General features: G+C 47.8%; 1 protein-coding gene, 1 long non-coding RNA gene and 1 pseudogene across 3 annotated transcripts; 1 reads left to right on the forward strand and 2 right to left on the reverse strand.

Annotated features, from left to right (window-relative positions):
* The first annotated feature begins 5,965 nt into the window (after positions 1–5,965).
* LOC120680184 lies at positions 5,966–7,095 on the forward strand. Of its 2 annotated transcripts, none has more exons than XR_005677504.1 (2): positions 5,966–6,770; positions 6,853–7,095. It is a non-coding gene; the product is annotated as an uncharacterized LOC120680184 (long non-coding RNA). The 2 variants fall into 2 exon arrangements; XR_005677505.1 differs by having other exon boundaries at positions 6,894–7,095.
* Positions 7,096–7,939: 844 nt separating this feature from the next.
* Positions 7,940–10,555, reverse strand: LOC120678179 (annotated as a pseudogene).
* Positions 10,556–13,760: 3,205 nt separating this feature from the next.
* LOC120680082 (serine/threonine-protein kinase RIPK-like) lies at positions 13,761–16,351 on the reverse strand. Its single transcript, XM_039961723.1, has 3 exons — positions 15,614–16,351; positions 15,336–15,472; positions 13,761–14,719 (listed from the first exon to the last, which is right to left on the reverse strand). Exons 1-3 carry the CDS (start codon positions 16,176–16,178, stop codon positions 14,150–14,152), a joined length of 1,272 nt encoding a protein of 423 aa, XP_039817657.1. The 5' UTR covers positions 16,179–16,351; the 3' UTR covers positions 13,761–14,149.
* Positions 16,352–22,104: the final 5,753 nt, after the last annotated feature.

Consider the following 22,104-nt stretch of genomic DNA (forward strand, 5'->3'; position numbering starts at 1 on the left):
ACCCTTCTGAGCAGGTTGTATTTCGGAAGACTTCGAGGAAAGCGGTGCGTCCTGGTTTGGTCAGTCTCTTCCTCCAGGTTGGACGTTCGAGTGGGTTCCGCCTTCTCCGTGAAGTGCAGGCAGGTGAGCCTCACATCAGTGGGCAAGATGTGAAGCTTGTCTTTGTCATCGACGTTATTTATCGTACTGTATTTTGAAGCTTGTTTCAAACTAGTTGTGCTTTCCGCTGCGTTTGAACTCTGTATTCGAAATGTAACCCTGACTTGTAAAACTTTATTGTAATTTAATTTTGAAGACTTTTGTTTAACTCTAGTTGTAAGTTAAATTTGAAAACTTTTGTTGCTTGTAATCACCTGTGCTCGTCTTTTGGCGAGAGTTCCTGTGCAATCGATCCTGGTTAAAGCAGGCAGTTCGGGTGTACTGGTGAAGTGCAGTAGCGGAGGTTTAAGTTAAAAGGTTAATTAGTGCACTTGATCGGTATTATTTGGACTGTTCGGTGACAGCTGGCATCAGAGCTAATTGCACTAGGGGGTGATTACTTGAGTGCTTAACTACAAAACTTTTGGGTTTTTCGAAAAGTTGACGCTAGATGCGCTAAGGAATAGGATAGATAGTTCATATGCCCTAATTATGTGTTATAAGTTAGGAGGCATCTAAGTATCTATTCATTCCAGCACTTCCAGCATTTACTTCTCGTTAAACCTTACTTTTGTGCACAACTACTATTCTATAACGACGCACCTACGCTGAGGTAAGCAAGGTAAGCATTCTGGTAGTCCTTAGAATAGCCCACGTGTTTCATACGTGCGCGGGTCCCGTATGATGAGCATACGAGGAGGTGATAAGGCTCAATTCAAACGAGCCTGTCGCTATCTGCCACCTGATATGGAGTGCGGATTTCTTACCGTGTGATTGTGATCACGGCCATCTCGTAAGGCAATGTTACGATATGTAAACCTGTCATGCGGTTGGCCATGACCGTGACCCTTGGGACACGTCTACCCTTGGATGTCCCGTAAGGCGAGTGTACGGGAAGTGAATACGTTATTATGACGTATGCATCGCTGCCCATTCAGCGTCGAACGTTTGGGTGCCGTCTCTATAGTGGACGGTAATGTATGGGTGAATATGTGGGAAACTGCATATGCGTTACCCGTGTGGCGTAGGACACATGGGGGCCGTTCGTGTGTGCTGGCACGAAGGGTCCAGAAATGGATAATTATCTCTCTCTTGTTGTTTTGGTTTGTCTGCAGGAACACTAACTTCGTTAGGCGCGTTATGAAATCGTTGATCGTAGGAACGACTAATATATATAGGGAGAGTACGTAATTGTGCCACTAGTCGTATTCGTATACCATAATTGGTACTTGCTTGGGTGAGAAACGATAGAACGTGCATGCATCTGGCATATTTGTTTTGGTTGATCGCTTTGTTGTTTGCGGTTGCGCCTCTTCAAAAATTTATTTTGATTGCTTCGTAGATAATAGTTGTGCAACCCGAGTTACCAATCTGTGGTTCAAGTTGAATAGATGAGGTTTCAACCGAAGCAAGTCGGTTTATTTATTTATTTTTCCTTGGTGAACCATATCGCAAGGGAAATGATTCATGCCGTGTGTTCATATTAGATATGCACAGTCTTTATTGCATGAATTAGTCCTAATAGCGGAATGGCTAACCAAGGGGTGGTTATTTTGCAGATGGGTGATAACCACGCTGCCAACCATGAACATGAGAATCAAGGAGCACAGACACAACCACCTCCCTCCTTGGCTCAGGCTATTGCAGCTCTTATCGCTGACCGCAATGAGCAAACCGAATTGATGAGGCAATTGGTGCAAAACAATGACGGCAGAGGTCGACAAGCACCACCAGTAGAAACTGACTATGTCGGTTTTCTGGCCACCCAACCACCTCTGTTCCACAAAGCAGATGATCCCCTTGAAGCCGATGCATGGATTCGCACCATTGAGGACAAGTTCAGTATCCTCAATTGCACAGAAGTAGGCAAGGCCGCCTTTGCAGCGCAACAACTGAGAGGCCCAGCGAAGATATGGTGGGTTAATCACAAGTCTCTACTCCCCGCTGGTGCGCGTCTCACTTGGAATGAGTTTGTGGCAGCATTCAAGGCCCATCATAATCCTACTAGTCTGATGAGAAGGAAGATGGCAGAGTTCCTGGAATTGAAGCAAGGAAACAATACTGTTCTTCATTATGCTCAAACCTTCAACCAGTTAGCTCAGTATGGTGGTTTTCATGTGGATAGTGATGAAAAGAGGCAGGATTGCTTCAGGAGAGGACTGAATACCAAGCTGCAGGACAAACTAGCTCTAACAACCTGTGCCAACTTTACCGAGCTAGTTAATAAGGCTATTACTCAAGAAGATGCTACCTTAGCTCATAAGGCCGACAAAAAGAGGAAGGCACCTGTTGGATCTTCCAGCAGTGCGCCCCAGAGGTACAAGCTAGTACAGACAGGAAGTCAGCAGGCTCCAAGTCGTCCACCGCAGCAAGGCCGTTGGGTCGTTAGGCCGCCACAGCAGCAGTCATGGGTACCACGTCTCCCAGCGCCACAGCAAGGGCAGAGACCTCCCGCTTCGCAGTTTGTACGCCCCAGCAACTATCCTTGTTATAACTGCGGGCTTCCTGGGCATTTTGCACGTGATTGTCCCATGCCACGCAGGCAAGTCAATTACCAGCCTCCTACCCCAATTTCAACTTCTAGTACCCAACATAATAAGAAGAAGACTGTACCTATCAAAACGGGTTGTGTGAACTACACTGCACTGGAGAATGTTATTGAGGGCACTCAAGTAATGACGGGTATGTTTTCCATTAACCAGCGCCCTGTTGTTGTGTTATTTGATTCCGGAGCATCTCATACATTTATCAGCGAAGCATGTGTAGCACGGCTCAACTTACAAGTAACACACATGAAGAGACCATATATTATTCATGCACCGGGTGCACCGTTAAAAGCCGGTCAATGTGTTCCGGGTGTATCCCTTGACCTAGGTGGGAAAGTTTTCCAGACCGATTTCATTGTTCTTCCAAACCAAGGAATAGATATCATTCTTGGAATGAATTGGATGGAGGAACATCGTGTTATCCTTGATACTTCATCTCGCATTGTCCGAATCAATTCTTCCACACATGGCATTTTGAATATTCATCTTTCCCAGCGTGAAATTCCAACCACTATCATATACCATCTTGAGGGGAAGATTCTAGAAGTAATTCTGGTGGTTTGTGAATACCCCGATGTGTTTCCGGAGGACTTGCCAGGCATGCCTCCCGATCGGGATATTGAGTTTGTCATTGAGTTACAGCCCGGCACAGCGCCCATATCTCGAAGACCATACAGAATGACTCCAAGTGAGTTAGCTGAATTGAAAGTTCAGTTGCAAGAGTTATTAGATAAGGGTTTCATTCGACCCAGTACTTCACCATGGGGTTGTCTAGCCTTGTTCGTGAAAAAGAAAGATCATGGGTTACGATTGTGTGTGGACTATCGACCTTTGAATGCAGTCACCATCAAAAATAAATATCCTCTTCCTCGCATTGATATCCTCTTTGATCAATTAGCCGGTGCCAAGTTCTTCTCGAAAATAGATCTTCAATCTGGTTATCATCAAATCAAAATCCGGCCATCAGATATACCAAAAATAGCATTCTCCACTCGTTATGGTCTTTATGAGTATTTGGTCATGTCCTTGGATTAACCAATGCTCCAGCCTACTTCATGTATCTCATGAATTCGGTGTTCATGCCAGAGTTGGATAAATTCGTCGTGGTATTCATTGATGACATCCTAATCTATTCCAAGACGGAGGAAGAGCATGCTCAGCATCTTCATATAGTACTCCAGCGTCTCAGGGAACATCAGCTATATGCTAAGCTTAGCAAGTACGAATTTTGGCTAAAGGAAGTCCCATTTCTAGGTCATGTTATCATGACTGAGGGTATTTCTGTTGATCCCAGTAAAGTACAGGATGTACTGAACTGGAAGGCTCCAACCTCAGTGGCTGAAATCCGAAGTTTCTTAGGGTTAGCGGGTTATTATCGTCGGTTCATACCAGAATTTTCTAGAATTGCTAAACCTATGACTGAACTTCTCAAGAAAGGTACCAAATTCTATTGGAGTGACCAATGTGAGACACCTTTCCGGAAGTTAAGAACTCTACTTACTTCAGCACCAATCTTAGCTCAACCAGTTACTACAAAGCCATTCGATGTCTATTGTGATGCTTCGGGCACCGGAATTGGCTGTGTTCTGATGCAAGAGAATCGGGTGATTGCTTATGCTTCTCGATCACTCAAGCGTCACGAAGAGAACTATCCCACACATGATCTGGAATTAGCAGCTGTAGTCCATTCTTTGAAGATCTGGCGACATTATCTTCTGGGCACGAAGTGTAACATTTATACAGATCACAAGAGCCTCAAATATCTTTTCACTCAATCTGATCTGAACATGCGTCAAAGACGATGGATCGAGTTGATTAAAGATTATGAGCTTGAAGTACACTACCATCCAGGAAAAGCAAATGTGGTTGCTGATGCGTTAAGCTGCAAGGCTCACTGTCATTGCCTCTCTGCTATACCCTTGAGTGAGTCTCTCTGTTTTGAGATGGAAAAACTGAACTTGAGCATTGTACCCCATGGCACATTGGCTCATCTAGAACTTACTCCTACTCTTCGTGATCTGATCGTCGAAGCACAAAAGAAAGATAAAGGGGTAAAGGAAATTCAAAGAAGATTATCAGAAGGAGATCCGAAAGTAAACTGTTTCCACCAAGATAGTGAGAATGTGTTATGGTTTAAGAAACAAATAGTGGTACCTAAGGATTTTGAACTCCGAAAGCAAATTCTTGATGAAGCTCATACTTTCCGACTATCTATCCATCCTGGTAGCAACAAGATGTACCAGGACCTGAAACAATAATTTTGGTGGACTCGGATGAAAAGAGAGGTCGCTAAATATGTGTCCGAATGTGACATCTGTCGCAGAGTTAAAGCTAGTCATCTCAAGCCAGCAGGAACTCTTCAACCTTTGAGTATTCCTGAATGGAAATGGGAAGATATTAGTATGGATTTTATAGTTGGGTTACCTCGGACCCAAAAAGGTTATGACTCGATTTGGGTTGTGGTTGATAGACTAACCAAGTGAGCACATTTTATTCCAGTCAGTACTCGTTATTCCACAAAAAGATATGCTGAGTTATACATTGAGCATATCTTATGTCTGCATGGTATACCCAAGACTATTATCTCGGATCGAGGAAGCCAATTCACTGCTCGCTTTTGGGAACAATTGCATACTTGCTTAGGAACTCGTGTGATTCGTAGCTCTGCTTACCACCCTCAAACAGATGGCCAAACGGAGAGAATCAATCAGATTCTTGAAGATACGCTCCGTGCATGTGTCTTAGCCTATCCACAGAAATGGGATCAATGTCTGCCATTAGCTAAATTTTCTTATAACAATAGCTATCAAGAGAGCATCAAAATGGCACCATTTGAAGCATTATACGGTCGTCGATGTCGAACACCTTTGAATTGGTCTGAAGCGGGTGAAAGAACTATATTTGGGCCCGACATGGTTCAAGAAGCCGAAGAACAAGTCCGTCTTATTCAAGAAAATTTGAAAATCGCGCAGTCTCGGCAGAAGAGCTACGCTGACAAAAGGACTGATCCACTCGTCTTTAAAGTCGGTGACCATGTCTACTTAAAAGTATCACCTTGGAAAGGTGTTCAAAGATTTGGAGTAAAAGGAAAATTAGCACCCCGGTACATTGGTCCATACCCAATTGTGGAGAGATGTGGCCCTGTAGCTTATCGGTTGGATCTTCCAGCGAATTTTTCGGCAATTCATAACATCTTTCATGTGTCACAACTGAAGAAGTGTTTGAGAATTCCAACTGAAGCTATTGTAAAAGTAAAGGGCCTTTGTGCAAAAGGCACAACCTTATCCTTTCCCAGGACCATCGCACGGACGGCTTCCACGCTCGTCCGGCTCGCGCGGACGGTTTCCGTGTGGCTCGTCCGGCGCAGAGGAACCGCCGCGGCTTTTCCTGCCGCCTGCCGCCGCTGCCTGCCCCTTGGGGGTGCTGCCGCCGCTCTCTAGCGCCCCGCCGCCACCTTCGCCGTCGCCAGCGTGGGGCGCCGGAGGGCGCCGCGCCGAGCGCCGCCACAGGCGCCACCGCGGTCGGCGTGCGCCGCCGACGCTCCGGTGCCCCGCCGCGCGGCGCCCTGTGGGTGCGCCACCGCCGCACAGCCCCTGCGGCCACCGCGAAACGCCACCTCGGGCCGCCCCCTGCACCGGCCAAGGGCCGGCTGCCGATGGCGAGGGTGCGTGCGCCGGCAAAGCCGTCGCTGATGCGGCCATGGAGGATTCGCCGTTGGTGTGGGCGCCTCCGCCGATGGTAGCCAAGATGGTGGGATTCCTCGTCGACGGCGAGGAGCAGATGGCGATGCATCCATTTCCGGCGACCACCAAGCGTAAGGATGAAAAAATCCATCTTCCAGTGTAAAGAAATGTAAGTCCGTTGGATTCATGCTTATTTGCCGAAGTTTTAGGCCTTGTAGCCATGTTCGATTTTGCTCCAACCATGGTGGCCATGGCGTCCCATAGTCTCGAGACCTCATGGCCTCCTCTCCTCCTTTTCTTCTTATCCAACGGCAAGAACAACGACAAGAACAATACATTAAGATGAACCTGTCATTTGCCGTGATGCAGAAATTCCTCCATCTTGCCGTCGTCTCCACAAACGGTAGTGAGTCCTTGTCCTCCTATTTGCTTGTGATGATGTCGTTCTTCTCTGTTTTTTCTCATTAGGCAAGAACAATCATCAGGATGTGAGGCTGACATGCCTCGTCTTGTTTGTTTGCGAGAGGTCTCGTCGAGATCCGCAGGAAGCGAACGCGAGTTCTGTGCGTGACCAGTAGAGAGCAAACCGCAGGAAGCGAACTCGGCGAGTTCTGTGCGTGCGCAGTAGAGAGCAAATGCGTGATAACGTGTCGTATAGTGAATGGATGTGTATTTCCAATGATTGATTGTTACTTATATATAAGATCAAAAGACATGTTCTTTTGTGATGATCCCTTCATGAATGATAACTTCCTAGTGACATCATAATGATGTCATTAATCTAATTACTTAATTACAGAATTGATCACTAATTCCTAATTCCTTCACAATTTTTAGCACGGAGGGGAGTAAGTAATAAAAGACTGGTAAGCACCGTTGGTCTGTGACGCCGGCGCGAGTCTTTTTCATCTCATGGACATTGGACACTACATGACTTTGACTCGCCACTCAGCCCATGGAGCAAGTAGGATGGATTTCAGTGGACCGGTCCGGCTGAAAGCTGAAGCAGTGGTCCCATGGAAAATGCCACCCCGGACGTCGCCGTATAGCGCTGCAATGGCAATGGCCGGGTTTGAGCCTTGGAGGAGCTTGACCTGATCCTCCAACGGCAGCGGTCAAGCCGGTCACATCCGGCCATTACCGGCGGCGCAGAATTTACAACAATAACATAGCTTTTTTTCCCAAACAAGTTGGGGTAGACTAAAAATGAAACCCGAAAGATATAAGTTCAAGGTTCAGTCACATTGATGGCTAGTCTCCAAGCGCTCCTATCCAAAGCTATGTCTTTAGAAATATTCCAATCCTTAAGGTCTCTCTTAACCGACTCATCCCACGTCAGTTTAGGTCTACCTCTACCCCTCTTTATATTGTCGACTCGCTCAAGAACTTCATTACGCACCGGCGCCTCAGGAGGCCTTCGTTGGACATGTCCAAACTAGCGACGGAGAATTTATGTGGCGGAAATGGCGGGCTGGAAAGATTGGGCCTCTCGGCCTTCTTTGCTCATGGGCTGAGCCAGCATTCTGGAACTGCTGCTGCTCGGCGGAGCACGACATCATGCGGGCCTTGCACTCACTTTGGTCGCTTGACAGCAGGAGTTTCCGCCTCGTCAACCAAGCGTACATGGTCCTGCTACGTAAAAAACCAGAAGCACTGGAAGACCAATAAGCTTGATTCACAGTCTTGCAAAACTGGCCACACAGGTCTTGACCTTGCGACTAGTGTCACTGATGGACACTTTAGTCGCTCTGAACCAATGCGCATTCATCCGGGGTCGTCTCATGCATACATGAGAATTTCAGAGCAGTTCAGCTCTCTTGAAGATTGACATCCCAAAGGCTTTCGACACGGTAATTGCAAGTTTCTTCTCTTTACTGGCTCACGTGGGTTTTTCTAGGAGATGGCTCAATTGGATTTCAATACTTCTTTCCACTGCATGTACAAGTTATCTTTGTTTAATGTTTAGCTTAGCACTTCAAGAGTTTGAGTTGTTCTCTTTTTATGTAATATCGATCTTGTATGAACTTTGAACCTTGCTCTTCTCTACCTTAAATGACAAAGTGGAGCTCCCGCAATTTTTTCCAAAATAAAAAAGAAAAGAAAAGGCCATCGTGGAGAGGCGCGCGGAGACAACACGGAAGCACAGTTATTAGGATCGGATCGGACCGTCCGGTCCGACCGGTTGAACCGGAGGCTCTGCTGGTCCGATCCATGTAAAAGATCGGCCTGCAAGCGAACCAGAGAATATCCGGTTGAACCGGGGGATTCGAATCCTGCACGCAGGGCTCCACCCAGAGAAGTTACCACTGCACCACTTTATGCCATGTGTTGTATACTACTAATCTATTTGAACTGTTGGTTCAACCGATCAGAACAATGAACCGAGTACACTAGTGGTTGGATTGCTGGTCCGGTTCTAATAACTATGCATGGAAGTCATCGTAGCGCTGCAAAGGCCGAGTTTGAGGAGCTTGACATGAACCTGATCCAGTGATCCTCCAGCAGCAGCGGTCACAACCGGGCATTACCGATGGTGCAGCAACGGAGAATCTTTTTTGGGTGGAAATGGCGGGGTGGAAGGGTCGGGCATCTCGGCCTTCTTTGCTCATGGGCTGAGCCAGCATTCGGGCTTTGATTTCTCTGCCTCCTTCTTAATCAATTAATATGACATTTATAAAAAAAATTAAAAAACTTTGATGTGAGAACATTAGACAAGGGACCGTTCAACAATATGATAATTTATATGGCATTTATAATCATGACACTATGGGAATTTACACCAAGTATCACTACCAAGAACGAAAAAATTGAACCAAAAAATTGGGCGACCCAGCCAATGCGGCATGATCTTTTTGTGTGGCTTCTTGTGTCACACCCCTCTACGATCTAGCTTAATTATGTACACAATCAACCGTCCCCATTGGTGCTTCTTTCCTAGTACCTGCCGTGCTAATTGACCATGAAACCTACGCTCCTCTCTCCTCGACGTAGCTTGCCGTCCACCGCAGTGCATTCAGTGGCGGACCCAGCACTAGGGTCACTAGGGCTATGGTCCTAGTTTTAGCCCTTAATTGCAGTGGACAAAAATACTTTTTTTTCTATTGCCAAAGACAAATAACTGATGTCTAACGTAATGGCTCTAGTCTTTGGTGAATTCTGGGTCCGCCCCTCAGTGCGTCGATGTGTGACCCGAGGTCGCCGTCTCGGTGCAGCACCTCGGCGTGGACCGCCGAGTTTGGGAACTTTTGCCGATGCAGTTCCTGATGGCTTTGGCACTCTCCTCCAGCGTGGTCTTGACCCTTTTTTTTTAAGCACCTCGGAGCATTGGGAAATTATGTAAGAACTCAGTTGGGCACCCGCACTGACGGCGCGCTCAACGCAGATGGGCTGCTGGGAATTCCGAGGACGCGCCTGCCGAGGCTTACACAAGCACACACACCACACACATGTACATGCACACACACGCACGCACACCCGGTACCCCTTTGAAATAAATCCCGGTGCGACACCGGCGTCCGCTCCCGACGGGAGTTGAACGCGGGTGGGTAGCGCTCCACCCGAGCGTTCTACCACCAAACCATCGGCTCGTTCGCCGTCGTCGACCCTCATGTTAACCTTCTCACCATCAACCATCTTGCCTTTGCCGTCGTTGATGTCCTCCCCTATGACCGTGAAAACAAACCGACCAATCTGGAGGTAGTTGTCCATATCGAGTACGGGTCTATGGGACCACCTCCCTCATGGTGGGCCTGAACTTCGGGTTCTGGCTCAGGCACTTGTACGCCACCATAGCAGCCCATTCGGCCCCTTGGCACGAGTACTGGTAATCCATGGCTCGGTCCGGTAGAGCTTGTCGGGCTTCTTGAGGTAGGGCCTGGCCCAGTCCACCAGGCTCTGCTCCCTATGGCATCGGGCCCTGTCGACGGACCGGCGACCCGTCAGAAGCTCCAGGAGTACCACTCGAATGCTGTAAACATCTCTCTTGGAGATCAAGTGCCTCGTTATGATGTACTCAGGTGCGGCGTACACGTTCGTCCCCATGACAAGTGTCATGACATGGGTCGCGTCGCCCTGAGGCCCATGCTTGGCGAGCCCAAAGTCGGACAACTTGGTATTGTAGTCTTGAAAGCCCAAAGAATGGGGTCGGGTTAGGCAAAGATCATGCGTGACAATTACAGTGAGATACATTCATCGAGCTATCAAGGCGATGCTATCAGACTACCGCTGTCGATCGGCATCAAGTTGTTAAGCTACTGATGCTTTGATGCTAAGAAAATGCTAATGCGGCTGCCTTGAGGCGCCATATTCGGGCAGCGACCTGGAGGCGAATATTTTTTTATTTTTAACCTAATTTTTAATTTTATTTTAAAAATAACCCACCCGGACATATATTTGCAAATCTAACTTTTTAGTTGCGCCGGTCTGCGTGGCGTGACAAAAACACGCTGTCGCGCCCATGCATCGGCGTGACAAGATGTGCCACGTTGGCACGCTTCGGAGCGCTCGAAAGGGGGTTGGCACGCTTCGGAGCGCTCGGAAGGGGTCTGCCAGCTCATATTCCACGTGTCAATCTTGTCACGCCACTCCCACCGGCGTGACAGTACAGCTTTGTCAAGCCACCCCCGCTGGCGTGACAAGGTCTGATCTTAGAAAAATCATATTTTTTCATACGAACTCGGATGGAAATGATTTTTATACAAAAATTATAGCTCTCAACGAGATCTACAACTTTGTAGTTTTGAGTTTTTTCATTTGAAGTCATTAAGATGGTTAAATAATTGATTTAAATTTTTGACAACATATTAAGCACTTTACCTCTATCGGATCATCTCTAACTTACATGTTTATCATGGTTCTACAAATTAAGTTCTATATAATATTTGATATATGAAATAGTATGGACTAAATAATAATAGTTTGATAAGAGATACAATGAGAAATCAAACTATATCACCATTGAGTACGGAATATAATGCAACACTCTAGGTATTATTAATTATAGCTTTAACTTGTGAGTTGGTCGATGCTAATAGCGCGGCTAGTTTTGCTACGTTTTGTTTTTTTATTATAAATACTTTGTTGTAGCAGGCTATTTTGTTTGTTCCCCTAGAGTTTGTTCTTCAACCACTATACATCACTAAGTCTTATTATACATATTTTCACATTGCCTATCAAATTACGTGCATATACATTATATCTATTTTGTACAAATCAACTCCGAAGTTACATGTGCATATATACAACCGTTTTGCCACCACCACCTGCATGGAGACTTCTCTACTACCGTTGTGCCGAATTTCTTAGGGTCCCTGACGTTGTTGGAAGCCCATATACAGATAAGCATACAAAACAATCAATAATTGTGTCATTCTTTTGCATCCATATATTATGTTGTTTTCACCCCATCATAATGCCCCATCATTTTACTTCCATCTATCAGGATCAACCTGTTTCGATCCCCCATTAGACGTTTCATACGGCGTAGGGGTGCGAGTGCTCGATCACAGATTTTACTTTCTAAGTTTCTTTCTCCACGATTTTCTCTTTTTTGAAAGTTGCTAATAATAGTACATATGTATAAATTTTAGACAACTATCACATGCTTTTTTCAATATAACTATTAGATAATAATTTTTCAGCACAACTTTTACGATACTTATAATTTCTATGAATTTTTTTTCAACCAACTTTTTATAGGATACTTTTTTAACAAAATATGTACAACTTTTTTTCAGCCTCTTTACTAAATGATAATTTTGAACATAACTAAAATTTTCTCACGATTTTGATGCATAAGTTCGTCATAAAAGCTTGTGAAAAAATTTATTTTTCATAATTTTCTAATTTTGGAAAATTATAATTTGCAAATATAATCTTTAAGTATAATTTTTCACACATCTTCACTAAAGATAAATTCTCATCGTAACTTTTCATGACGTGCATAACTTTTATGTATAACTCTTTTTTAATAATTTGAAATAAATAATTTTTTAGCACAACTTTTACGGAACATACAAGACTTAATGCATAATTTCCTAGAATAACTTAGACAGGATAATTTTTTAGCACAACTTGTATGAAGATGTTATCTGAAAAATTTCTCACAAATTTTTAATGCTCAAATACGCACAAATTTATTATGCAACTTGTAAGTACAAGTCTCAGTATAATTTTTAGTATGACTTTCATATAAAAGTTGTGAATAAAACTTGAGACATAAAGTAGAAGGTAAATAGGAAAAATCTGGAAAAAAAATAAATGTAACCCTTATAGAACGTTAGGGGAAAAACAAACATGAAAAAAAAAACACTTGTGCCATCACGTCACTCACATGGGTGGTGCAATTAACAGCTGCTACACCACTGCCACATAGCACGCCAGCACGGGACCTCAGTAATGGATTCGTCAGAAAAAAAGAAAGCAGAGGAGCGCTCTGCAGTAGAAAAATATGGAAAGGAAAGGAGACTCTCCCCGCGTGTCACATCGATTGCTGGGGAGCCAAGTAGTGCGCGATGGCCATAATGGAATCACCCGTCGTGGAGCTGGTAGGCTGTATGATCCTTCTTCGCGCAGGATGGATTTCATTTCGGTGGACAGAAAAGGAGAGTAGAAATTTCTGTAGACCGGAAGATGCCGGTCCGTGTCCATCCGAATGCTGAAGCAGCGGTCCCGCGGAAAAGGATACCCCGGAGACTAGCCGGACGTCGTCGAAGCGCTGCAAGGGCCGGGTTTGAGGAGCTTGACATGAACCTGATCCTCCAGAAGCGGCGGTCAAAACTGGGCATTACAGACGGCGCAGCGACGGAGAACTTTTTGGGTGGAAAGGAAATGGCGGGGTGGAAGGGTCGGGCCTTGTCGGCCTTTTTGCTCATGGGCTGAGCCAGCATTTCTCGAAAAGCTGCTTGCTACTGGACCCTTTTGGGCTTTGATTTGTCTGCCTCCTCCTTCGTATGCAATTAATTAATATAATATTTTGTGTGCATCAGGTTCTAGGTTTTGAGTTCAACTCCGTGTGGGAATAAATATTTTAGAATTTAACAGTGTTGTACTTTCAGTAGTGGCGCTTGTGCTAATTTTGTTAATCTCGAGGATTTACCGGTGCTCAGTTTTCTAAAATGCTCATTCAGTGGTTTTAGAATTTAACAGTGTTGTGCTTTCAGTGATGACGTATGTGGTGACTTTGTCAATCTTAAAAATTTGCCGGCGCTCATAGGTGAGTGTGACTTCATCAATCTCGAGGATTCACCGACGCTCAGTCTTCTAGAATGCTCATAGATGAGTGTGTGCGTGCGTTGTGAGTATCTGAGTTGTACTATAAAATCTAAAAAAAATTATAATATTTATAAGAAAATTAAAAAAATCTTTTGATGTGAGAACATTAGAGAAGGCACCGTTGAACAATATGACAATTAATATGTCATTTATAATCATGACACCATGGGCAATTACACCAAGTATCACTATCCAGAACGAAAAAATTGAACAAAAAAATGTGGCGACCCAGCCAATGCGGCGTGGTCTTTTTGTGTGGCTTCTTGTGTCACATACTCACATCCCTCTACGATCTAGCTCAATTATGTACACAATCAATCTTCCCTTTGCTGCTTCTTTCCTAGTACCTGCCGTGCTAATCGACCATGAAACCTACGCTCCTCTCTCCCCGACGTAGCTCGCCGTCCTCCGGTGCCGCCGCAGCGCGCTGATGTGCGGCCCGAGGTCGCCGTCCCGGTGCAGCACCTCAGCGTGGACCGCAGAGTTCGGGAACTTTTGCCGGTGCAGTTCCTAGTGGCTCTGGTGCTTCTCCTCCACCGTCGTCTTGACCCTCATGTTCACCTTCTCACCATCAACCATCTTGCCTTTGCCCTCGCTGATGTCCTCCACTATAACCGTGAAAACAAATGGGCCAATCTGGAGGTAATCGTCCATGCCGAGTATGGGCTCGAGGGCCTGGACCACCTCCTGCATGGTGGGTCTGGACTTCGGGTTCTGGCTCAGGCACTTGTACGCCACCATAGCAGCCCGTTCCGCCCCTTGGCACGAGTACTGGCCTTCCATGGCTGGGTCCATGACCCGGTAGAGCTTGTCGGGCTTCTTGAGGTAGGGTCTAGCCCAGTCCACCAGGCTCTGCTCTCTAGGGCGCCGAGCCCGGTCGACGGACCGGCGGCCTGTCAAAAGCTCCAGGAGCACCACTCCGAAGCTGTAGACATCACTCTTGGCGGTCAAGTGCCCCGTCATGATGTACTCGGGCGCCGCATACCCGTTTGTCCCCATGACACGTGTCGTGACGTGGGTCGTGTCGCCCTGGGGCCCATCCTTGGCGAGCCCAAAGTCGGACAACTTGGCGTTGTAGTCCTGAAAGTCCAAAAAAAAACCGGGCCGTGTTAGGCATAGATCATGCGTGACAATTACAGTGAGATACATTCACGGAACTATCAAGGCGACGCTATCAGACTATCTCTGTCGATCGGCATCAAGTTGTTAAGCTACTGATGCTTTGATGCTAAGAAAATACTAATGCGGTACGGATCAGGCAGGTGCAGAGTTTTTTTAGTATTAGGTGCCTAGCAGCCATTATTTAGGTGGATCATTGATAGGAACTGGGCATCCAAGAACCTTCCGAGTTGCAATCATGTCCTCGGGGCTGGGCCTTTAGTGAAACGCCTGGCAGATGACTTTGAACATCCATGCATCTCCCATGGACGATTCAGAGTCAAATCTCGAAAAGTGGATTTGTACTGAGCTTTCAGAGTTTTTTCTTGGTGACATATTTCTTCTCATTCTGTTCGAGCTGAATGTTCAGCAGCTACCGTCAGAAGCAGCCCGTATGCGTCAGAAATGGCCGTGTTTTTCCTAGCGTCGATCGAAACCACCACTAGGCTAAAGCAGTGCAAGCTAGGTAGCGCAAAGTGAAGAAAAGAGAGTAACGTGGAATTTAATTTCTAAGTCGATCTGGGTGTGGATCGCTCACCGAGTCGAGCAGGATGTTGGACGCCTTGAAGTCGCGGTAGATGACCGGTGTGTCGGCGTGGTGGAGGAAGGCGAGGCCCTTGGCGGCGCTGAAGGCGATCTCCATCCTCCTCTTCCACTGCATGGCGCCATCAAGACCTGCACGCAGCACATCAGCTTCTTGTTCAAGTCGGTATTCTCAACAACTATTAAATGCCAATGATTTTGGCTGATGATCTGCTCATTAACTTCATTAACTAAACGTGAAAAATGGTTCAAACAAATGAATCGGGAGCTCACTTTTGAAGAGGTGCTTCTCGAGGCTGCCGTTGCTCATGTACTCGTAGACGAGCATCCGGTGGTGGTCCTCGTAGCAGTAGCCGAGGAGCCTGACGAGGTTCCCGTGGCGGAGCTGGCCGAGGAAGAAGACCTCGGCGAGCCACTCCCGGTGGCCCTGCGTGCCGCAGTCGGGGTCGAGGTACTTGACGGCCACCTCCTGCGCGGGCAGCCCCGGGCGGAGGCCGTCGTCGACGCGGCCCCGGTAGACGGGGCCGAACCCGCCGCAGCCGAGGTAGTTACCGCGGGAGAACCCCGCGGTGGCGCCGCGCAGCTCGGCGTAGGTGAAGGCGTGCAGGTCGGAGCAGCCGGACAGCGTGAGCGAGAGGTCCTCCGGCGTGAGCGGCCCCGACGAGCCGAGGCTCGACAGCGACACCCGCGACGCCGCCGACGACGAGGAGGCCGGGAGCAGCAGCGGCTGGTCCCGCCCCCGCCGCCGCCGCCGCGGGGACGCCGGCCCGTCGCCCTCGCCTGCCGCCGCGCCGCCGCCCACGCAGCAGAGCAGCGACCTCCACGGCTGCGCGGCCATCGCGATTCGCGTGCGCCAACTCTAGCTGCTCCGAGATCCCGCGAACTGATCCGAGGCGGGTGCGCTTGCCGCGGCGTGCCAAGAGATCGATCGCTGTGGGTGTGGATCACTTTGGAGCGACGAAGAGGAGATCGGCGGCGACCGGCGAGAGAGGAGAGAGAGTTGAGGAGGTTGAGGAAGCACGCGCGGGTGGTGGGCGTATATATAGCGGCAGCAGCAGGGGGCACGCAGGATGCTGGAGCTGGAGGGGGTGGTCGTCCAACCGTGCGCGGTGGTAACGGAGCGGGCTTTTCCTTGCCTTGCCTTGCCTTAACCCTGTCCAAGGGCGCATCGGTGACCGGTGAACGCTGCGGCCGCGGCCGCGGCCGCGGTTGTGCGACGTCACGTGTTTTTTTTTTTTGTCCCGGCAGATCCGATCCAGCAGCCAGCAACGGCATGCATCAGATTCCCACGACTCCTGCAGGCGGCGCGATCCTTCCATCCCCTGATCGAACGACGACGACACATGCCGCGCGGCCAGGCAGGCGGCAGCGGCACTTGCACGTACGCCCGCCCTGATGATGGATTGATGATTGGTGAACAGGCCCGGGGCAGTGCGGACACGATCTGGGCTGGGATTCCACAGGATAAGGGCGAGAGGTAGCTGCAGGGGATGAGGACATGGCGCGGCACCTTGTCCTCCGTTGCCCTGGCACCCCCAATCATGGCGGTCCGGGGAGCACGTCCGGGCGCCTCGGCAGCGATCGGCGCCCCTGGATTAGCTGTTGGCTAGCCGGGGTCCAGCCCACCTGTCGTGTTCGTCGCCGCAGTTTACTACTCCTGATTGCCTCCGAAATTGTTAGTTTTTCTTTTTGCCTCTGAAATTGTTAGTTTTCCCATGGTAGACTTTGGGGTTGGGTCACAGCTCACACGGTTGCCGATAAACGGATAAAGAATGTTCTTCTGGGGATGATGGCAGGGGATGATCTATCGGATTATTCCAACACCAACCTCATTCCGATTATTATTCCAGGTTCCCGGCCCCGGATTATTATTCCAGGTTCGTGTTCTTGGCTTCTTGCCCCGGAAGGATGCATGGTCCGATAACGTCTCTGAGAAGGAAGCGGCGACTGAGCTCGTTCTTCTTCGGGGGCAAGCTAGAAATCAAACGAAGCAGCAGTGACGAAAGACTGATGGATGATGCGCGAGCTCCCGATTCCCTTTCCGTTCGACTGTCCAGGCCGCATTGCTGACGGATGGATCGGCCGGCGTTGAAAGTTCTGCGTGCAGCGATCGATCGATGATGCCCGACCCACGAAGCTCCGAGTCGTTGCCGGCGTTTGTTTCCGACCTCGCTCCTTTTCTGTCCAAGAACTTCTCTGCTCCTGTTTTGTATACGCAGGAAAGCAGAAACGTATCTCCGGCGAGTTGACACATCACCCTCTCTCTCGCGGAGTGTGGTACGCGTACGCCATTGTGCCCTTCCGAAAGTTTTGAACGAGGAACAGTGGGTGATAAACAAAATGCGCACGTAGCTCGAGTTCTTTTTTTTAAAAAAAAACCTTTGACCGTTTCAAATTGCAAAAATGCTAAGACTACTTCCTGTGGCAGTAGCTGAAGTTAGCCAGCAAGTGGCTCGCCGATCTCATCGTGTCCTCTGAAATCTGCCCGACGACCTAGCTAGTTGAACAGCTAATCGCAACTCGTTGCCCCGGACCCCCCCCCCCCCCCCCCCAAATAACAAAGCTAAATTGAGCGTGTTTCCACGGTCTCGAAATTGACAGCCTCTCAACGGCTCGAGTTGTTCTTCGACACGTAGAATTTTTGCTCCGAAAACCCTAGACAGATCGGCGACAAGGAGTGGAATTCAAGATGCCCGGGGCGACCAGCAGCCGGCCATGGCCGGCCCGGCCTTGGCCGGCCCGGCCTGCAAAGTCTATTTATCGCGCGCGCGATAAATCCGCGACGCATCGCAGAAGCGGCCGGCGGCGCCCTCTGTTCATCTTCTTCCTCGAGCAGGGGGTGGGGGGACGGCCGCCGGCTAGGGTTGCGAGCTAGGGAAGGGAGAGGGTTGGCCGGGGATGGGTGGTAGGTGGGCGGAGCGGCCGCCGGCGTGGTGGCGGGAGGTGGGGGAGCTTATGGATCCGGGTTGCTGGGGGTGGGGAGGCTCACCGGACCTAGAGGAGGGCTCGGCGGCGGCGGCGGCCCGGCGGCGGAAGCGGTTCGGCCGGTGGAGGGCGCGGCGGCGCGGGAGCGCCGCCGGCCGGCCGGGGCCGGACCCCCGGTGGGCGGTGCCGGCGGCGGGGCGAGAAGAGGCGGCGCGACGGCGGCTGGACCGCGCGACGACGAGCTCGGTTGGCGTTGGTGGCGGTGGAGGGCGGCGACGGAGGCGCCGCGAGCGGCGCCGGAGCCGGGGGAGGAGGGGGCGCAAAGGTTGGAGCGCAGCTGCGATGTATAGACGCCTCCGGCCCGGCCGGCCAGCCCGCCAAGGAATACGCCGCGCATTTTCTCGGGTCCTGCGCCTGCGCGCCAGCCCGCCCGCACGCGGCGCGACGCATTGTTTGGTTCGGTGCAACGTAAGACCAGTCACAGTGGGAATTTCATAGGTACAGTTATCTAGACTGGAAACTAGGTAACTGTGTCAGATGAGTTTTATGGTGATGAAATTCTTCTCACATCCCATGAAACTCCATCATTCTTTCTTCTTGTCATATTAATAAAATTAATGATATTTAATATCATGAAACTCCCATTGAGCGTATTCTAACGGGCAATCATGAGTGTCATGCGCCGCCTCTGACCCCGACGCGCGAGCAGGCGAGCGAGCGAGCACGCCTCCTGCGTGGGGTTCGCGGCTCCGCGCCGGCCGCGAAAAAAACGTGCCGGAATGGGGGGACGGGGCCGGCCGTGCTTGGGTGGGTGACCGCCACCCACCGTTTTCTCGTCGGGCAGCAGTAGCCTAGCCGTATGCCGTGCTTTGCTGCTTTGCCAGGTGGCTCGATGACGAAGACCAATTTATACGTTTTTCCATGCCACTGTCGCAACGTTCCTCTTAATTTCGGCCTTTAGGGAAAAAAGAAAAATAGTTTAGTTTACATCCTCAAATTATCATAAAAATCTGATTTTCAACATTCAACTATAAAATCAGATAATGAGGACTATACAACTGTCGAAACCGGACAAGTTTAGACTTTGGGTGGTTTCAAAGGTGGGTTTGTATTTTTAGAAAAAAAACTAGACGTATAGCCCGTGCATTTGTGCGGCTAGTATTGAAAATTCAAAAATTTGCATATCGTTGTATTCTTACTTAAAGATTATACTATTTTTTACCATACATCACCATGTTTATTATCGTAAACCATGTTCATTATCGTAAATTATGTATTATTGTTGGTTAAAACAATTCAAATATGATCTACATATAATAACAATTTGATTTGTTGAGCTTTAATAATATTATGCATATAATTATTCTTATTTTTATTTTATTTTAATTGATTGTTGTTATTAATAGTATATGTTTGTAACTGATACATAGCTAGATGGTATTTTATATTTAATTTTTCGTAATGGCATTGGTGGGTGATAACTAATTAGGAACATAGGTATTTTAGGCTAATTTTTATCATATTAGTAGTGGTGGGTAACTTTTATTTTTCTATTTTTCTTCGATTAACGTGGGAATTTCTAGGCCTTCAGAGCGAACGTGGAGACTCCGTTTGTTGGCCAAATAATAAGATAATAGATAAAAAAATATAATTAGGTAAAAAAACATTTTAAATTAGTAAAAATATGAAACAGGTACTATTTTTTCTTATAATGTAACTTTATTTATTATTGATGTATTTGAATCTTATTTATTTAAAAATAATAAGCATAAAAACAAGCAAATAAATACTAGAAATATGGAATAATTGGATCAATTGAGAAGTAGAGTGCTAATAGATAGGTTACATTTTCAAAAAAAAATTATCTACTAGTTTCATATTTTACTGATTTAAAATGAATTACTTATATTTTTGAGTTTAAATTTAAATATTTTTAATTTTCACAGAATGTAAAACCACCTTTGAAATCACCCTAACGGCCAAAACTTGCCTGGTTTCAGGCAATTGGATGACCTCCATTATCCGGTTTTGTAGCTGAAGTTTGGAAATTAGATTTTTATGATAGTTGAAGAGTGTAGATTGGACTTTAAAGAAACATTCTCTCTCAACCGGGACACCATTTTGTGTGTGTTTCTTTTTTTTCTTTTTTAATTAATTCTTGTCATATAGCGAAAGTCTGCTATCTCTTGTTCTTTGCACGGGGAATGCAAAGCAGCTAATTGTTCCATAAAGCTCCAAGTAGATGATGAGAAAACGTAAGCCATGCACCGTACCGTATAAGCACATTGAGAAGGTGGTAGCAACGCAAACTCAACGCATCTCGGTTGTTTGGGTTAATTGCGGGGTTCGAGACATCGACTCAACTTTATAGGAGTGCTCGTATTTCTTTAAAATTATTTTAGAAAAAACCGGTGCTACTCTTGTGGCGACATGTACCTTAACAGCAAGGCATATACGGTGATCCCATCAATCTAAAAAAAAATCTACCAGCCTAGTCTTACTACATCGTACGCGTGTGACTTTATACGGGTGAGCGTGCGTACGTATATGTACGATGTAGTAAGACTAGGCATATGAAGTGCCGGAAACAAAATCAAAACGTGGAAAATAAAATGCTGATGGGACGACCATGATCACTCTGTTCGCTGGGCTGGAGCTGGAGCTGGTGGCTGGAGTAATGTGAGAGAAAAATATTGTTGGCTGGCTGGTGGTTGGAAGCTGGCGCTAGAGCAGTGTGAGAGAAAAATACTGTTGGGCTGGAGGCTGCTGGAGCTGCCGAACGAACAAAGTGGATGGCGATAAATATGAATATTATTGGGTGGCGGGGCCGCCACTCTCTGCTCAATTGACTAGACTTGATTGGGCCCATCTCCAGTTCGCCACTGGCCCACTGCTTCATTCGTCGTCTGCAAGTATTCGATAAATCCAACCTTGCGGTCTTCTGAACGGCACAGATCCACGCGCCAGCTCTGCACACGTACACCCTCGCAGTGGGCTGCTGCTCTTGTTACGGATGGCGTCGTTTGGAAATTTTCAAGGTGCGTTGCTTGACCAGCATGCTCTCGGTCCCCGTGATCTGAGTTCCGAGATGTTTGGGCAAATCGGCCATGGGCATCGTTCGAGCTCGTTTCTGCAGAGCTGATGGGGCCTTATAGGAATTTAAACTGACAATCACATCAGGGGGAATTTATCCTCCTCGAATTTCGTCAGAAGAAAAATCCTAGTCGTCTTGTCATCGCTGCTGACCGACTTTACTCACCGAGCGCGACGCCGCCGAAATCGATGATGCCTTCCTTGTTGGACATTCCGCCCGGCTATACTGTGCACGACGTCGCCGGTTTGGAAGGTTTAAATTTGGAGCTCACAGGCTCGGAGATTCGTGCGGTGATCATCACCAAACCTGAAAGCAACGCCAGCGAAGTGGAGAGCCGGTTAGACAGGCCGGCCGGGCAGCAGCGGAGTGATCGAAGAAGCTTGCAGGGCTGGTGAGTCCTGTGGAAAATTTCGTGCTGCGAAAGTAATGAAAACAGATCAAAAAACACGCTATCGTGTCAAGATTTTTTTTGCTGGTTGACCTGTGCGTTGACATGGAAAGAGGGCCGTCTGGGAGCAACGACACGGAAGCAAATGGCTCTGGGAAAGTTCTTGCTGTTTTTACGTACGCTGCTTCTTTTTTTGTTCGAAATCCGCTGCTTCTTTCATGTTTGAATCCGCGTAGGGTTAGTTGGGTGAACAATTCCGCGAGGTTTAAAGTAATACCGTGTATTGAGAGACCTCGGGCTAACTAATCCCATGATGTGTGTCATGAGATGTTCAGAAAACAAAGTTAGATAAATCAC

Source organism: Panicum virgatum, chromosome 6N (genome assembly GCF_016808335.1).
Source record: "Panicum virgatum strain AP13 chromosome 6N, P.virgatum_v5, whole genome shotgun sequence".
Lineage (NCBI taxonomy): Eukaryota > Viridiplantae > Streptophyta > Magnoliopsida > Poales > Poaceae > Panicum > Panicum virgatum.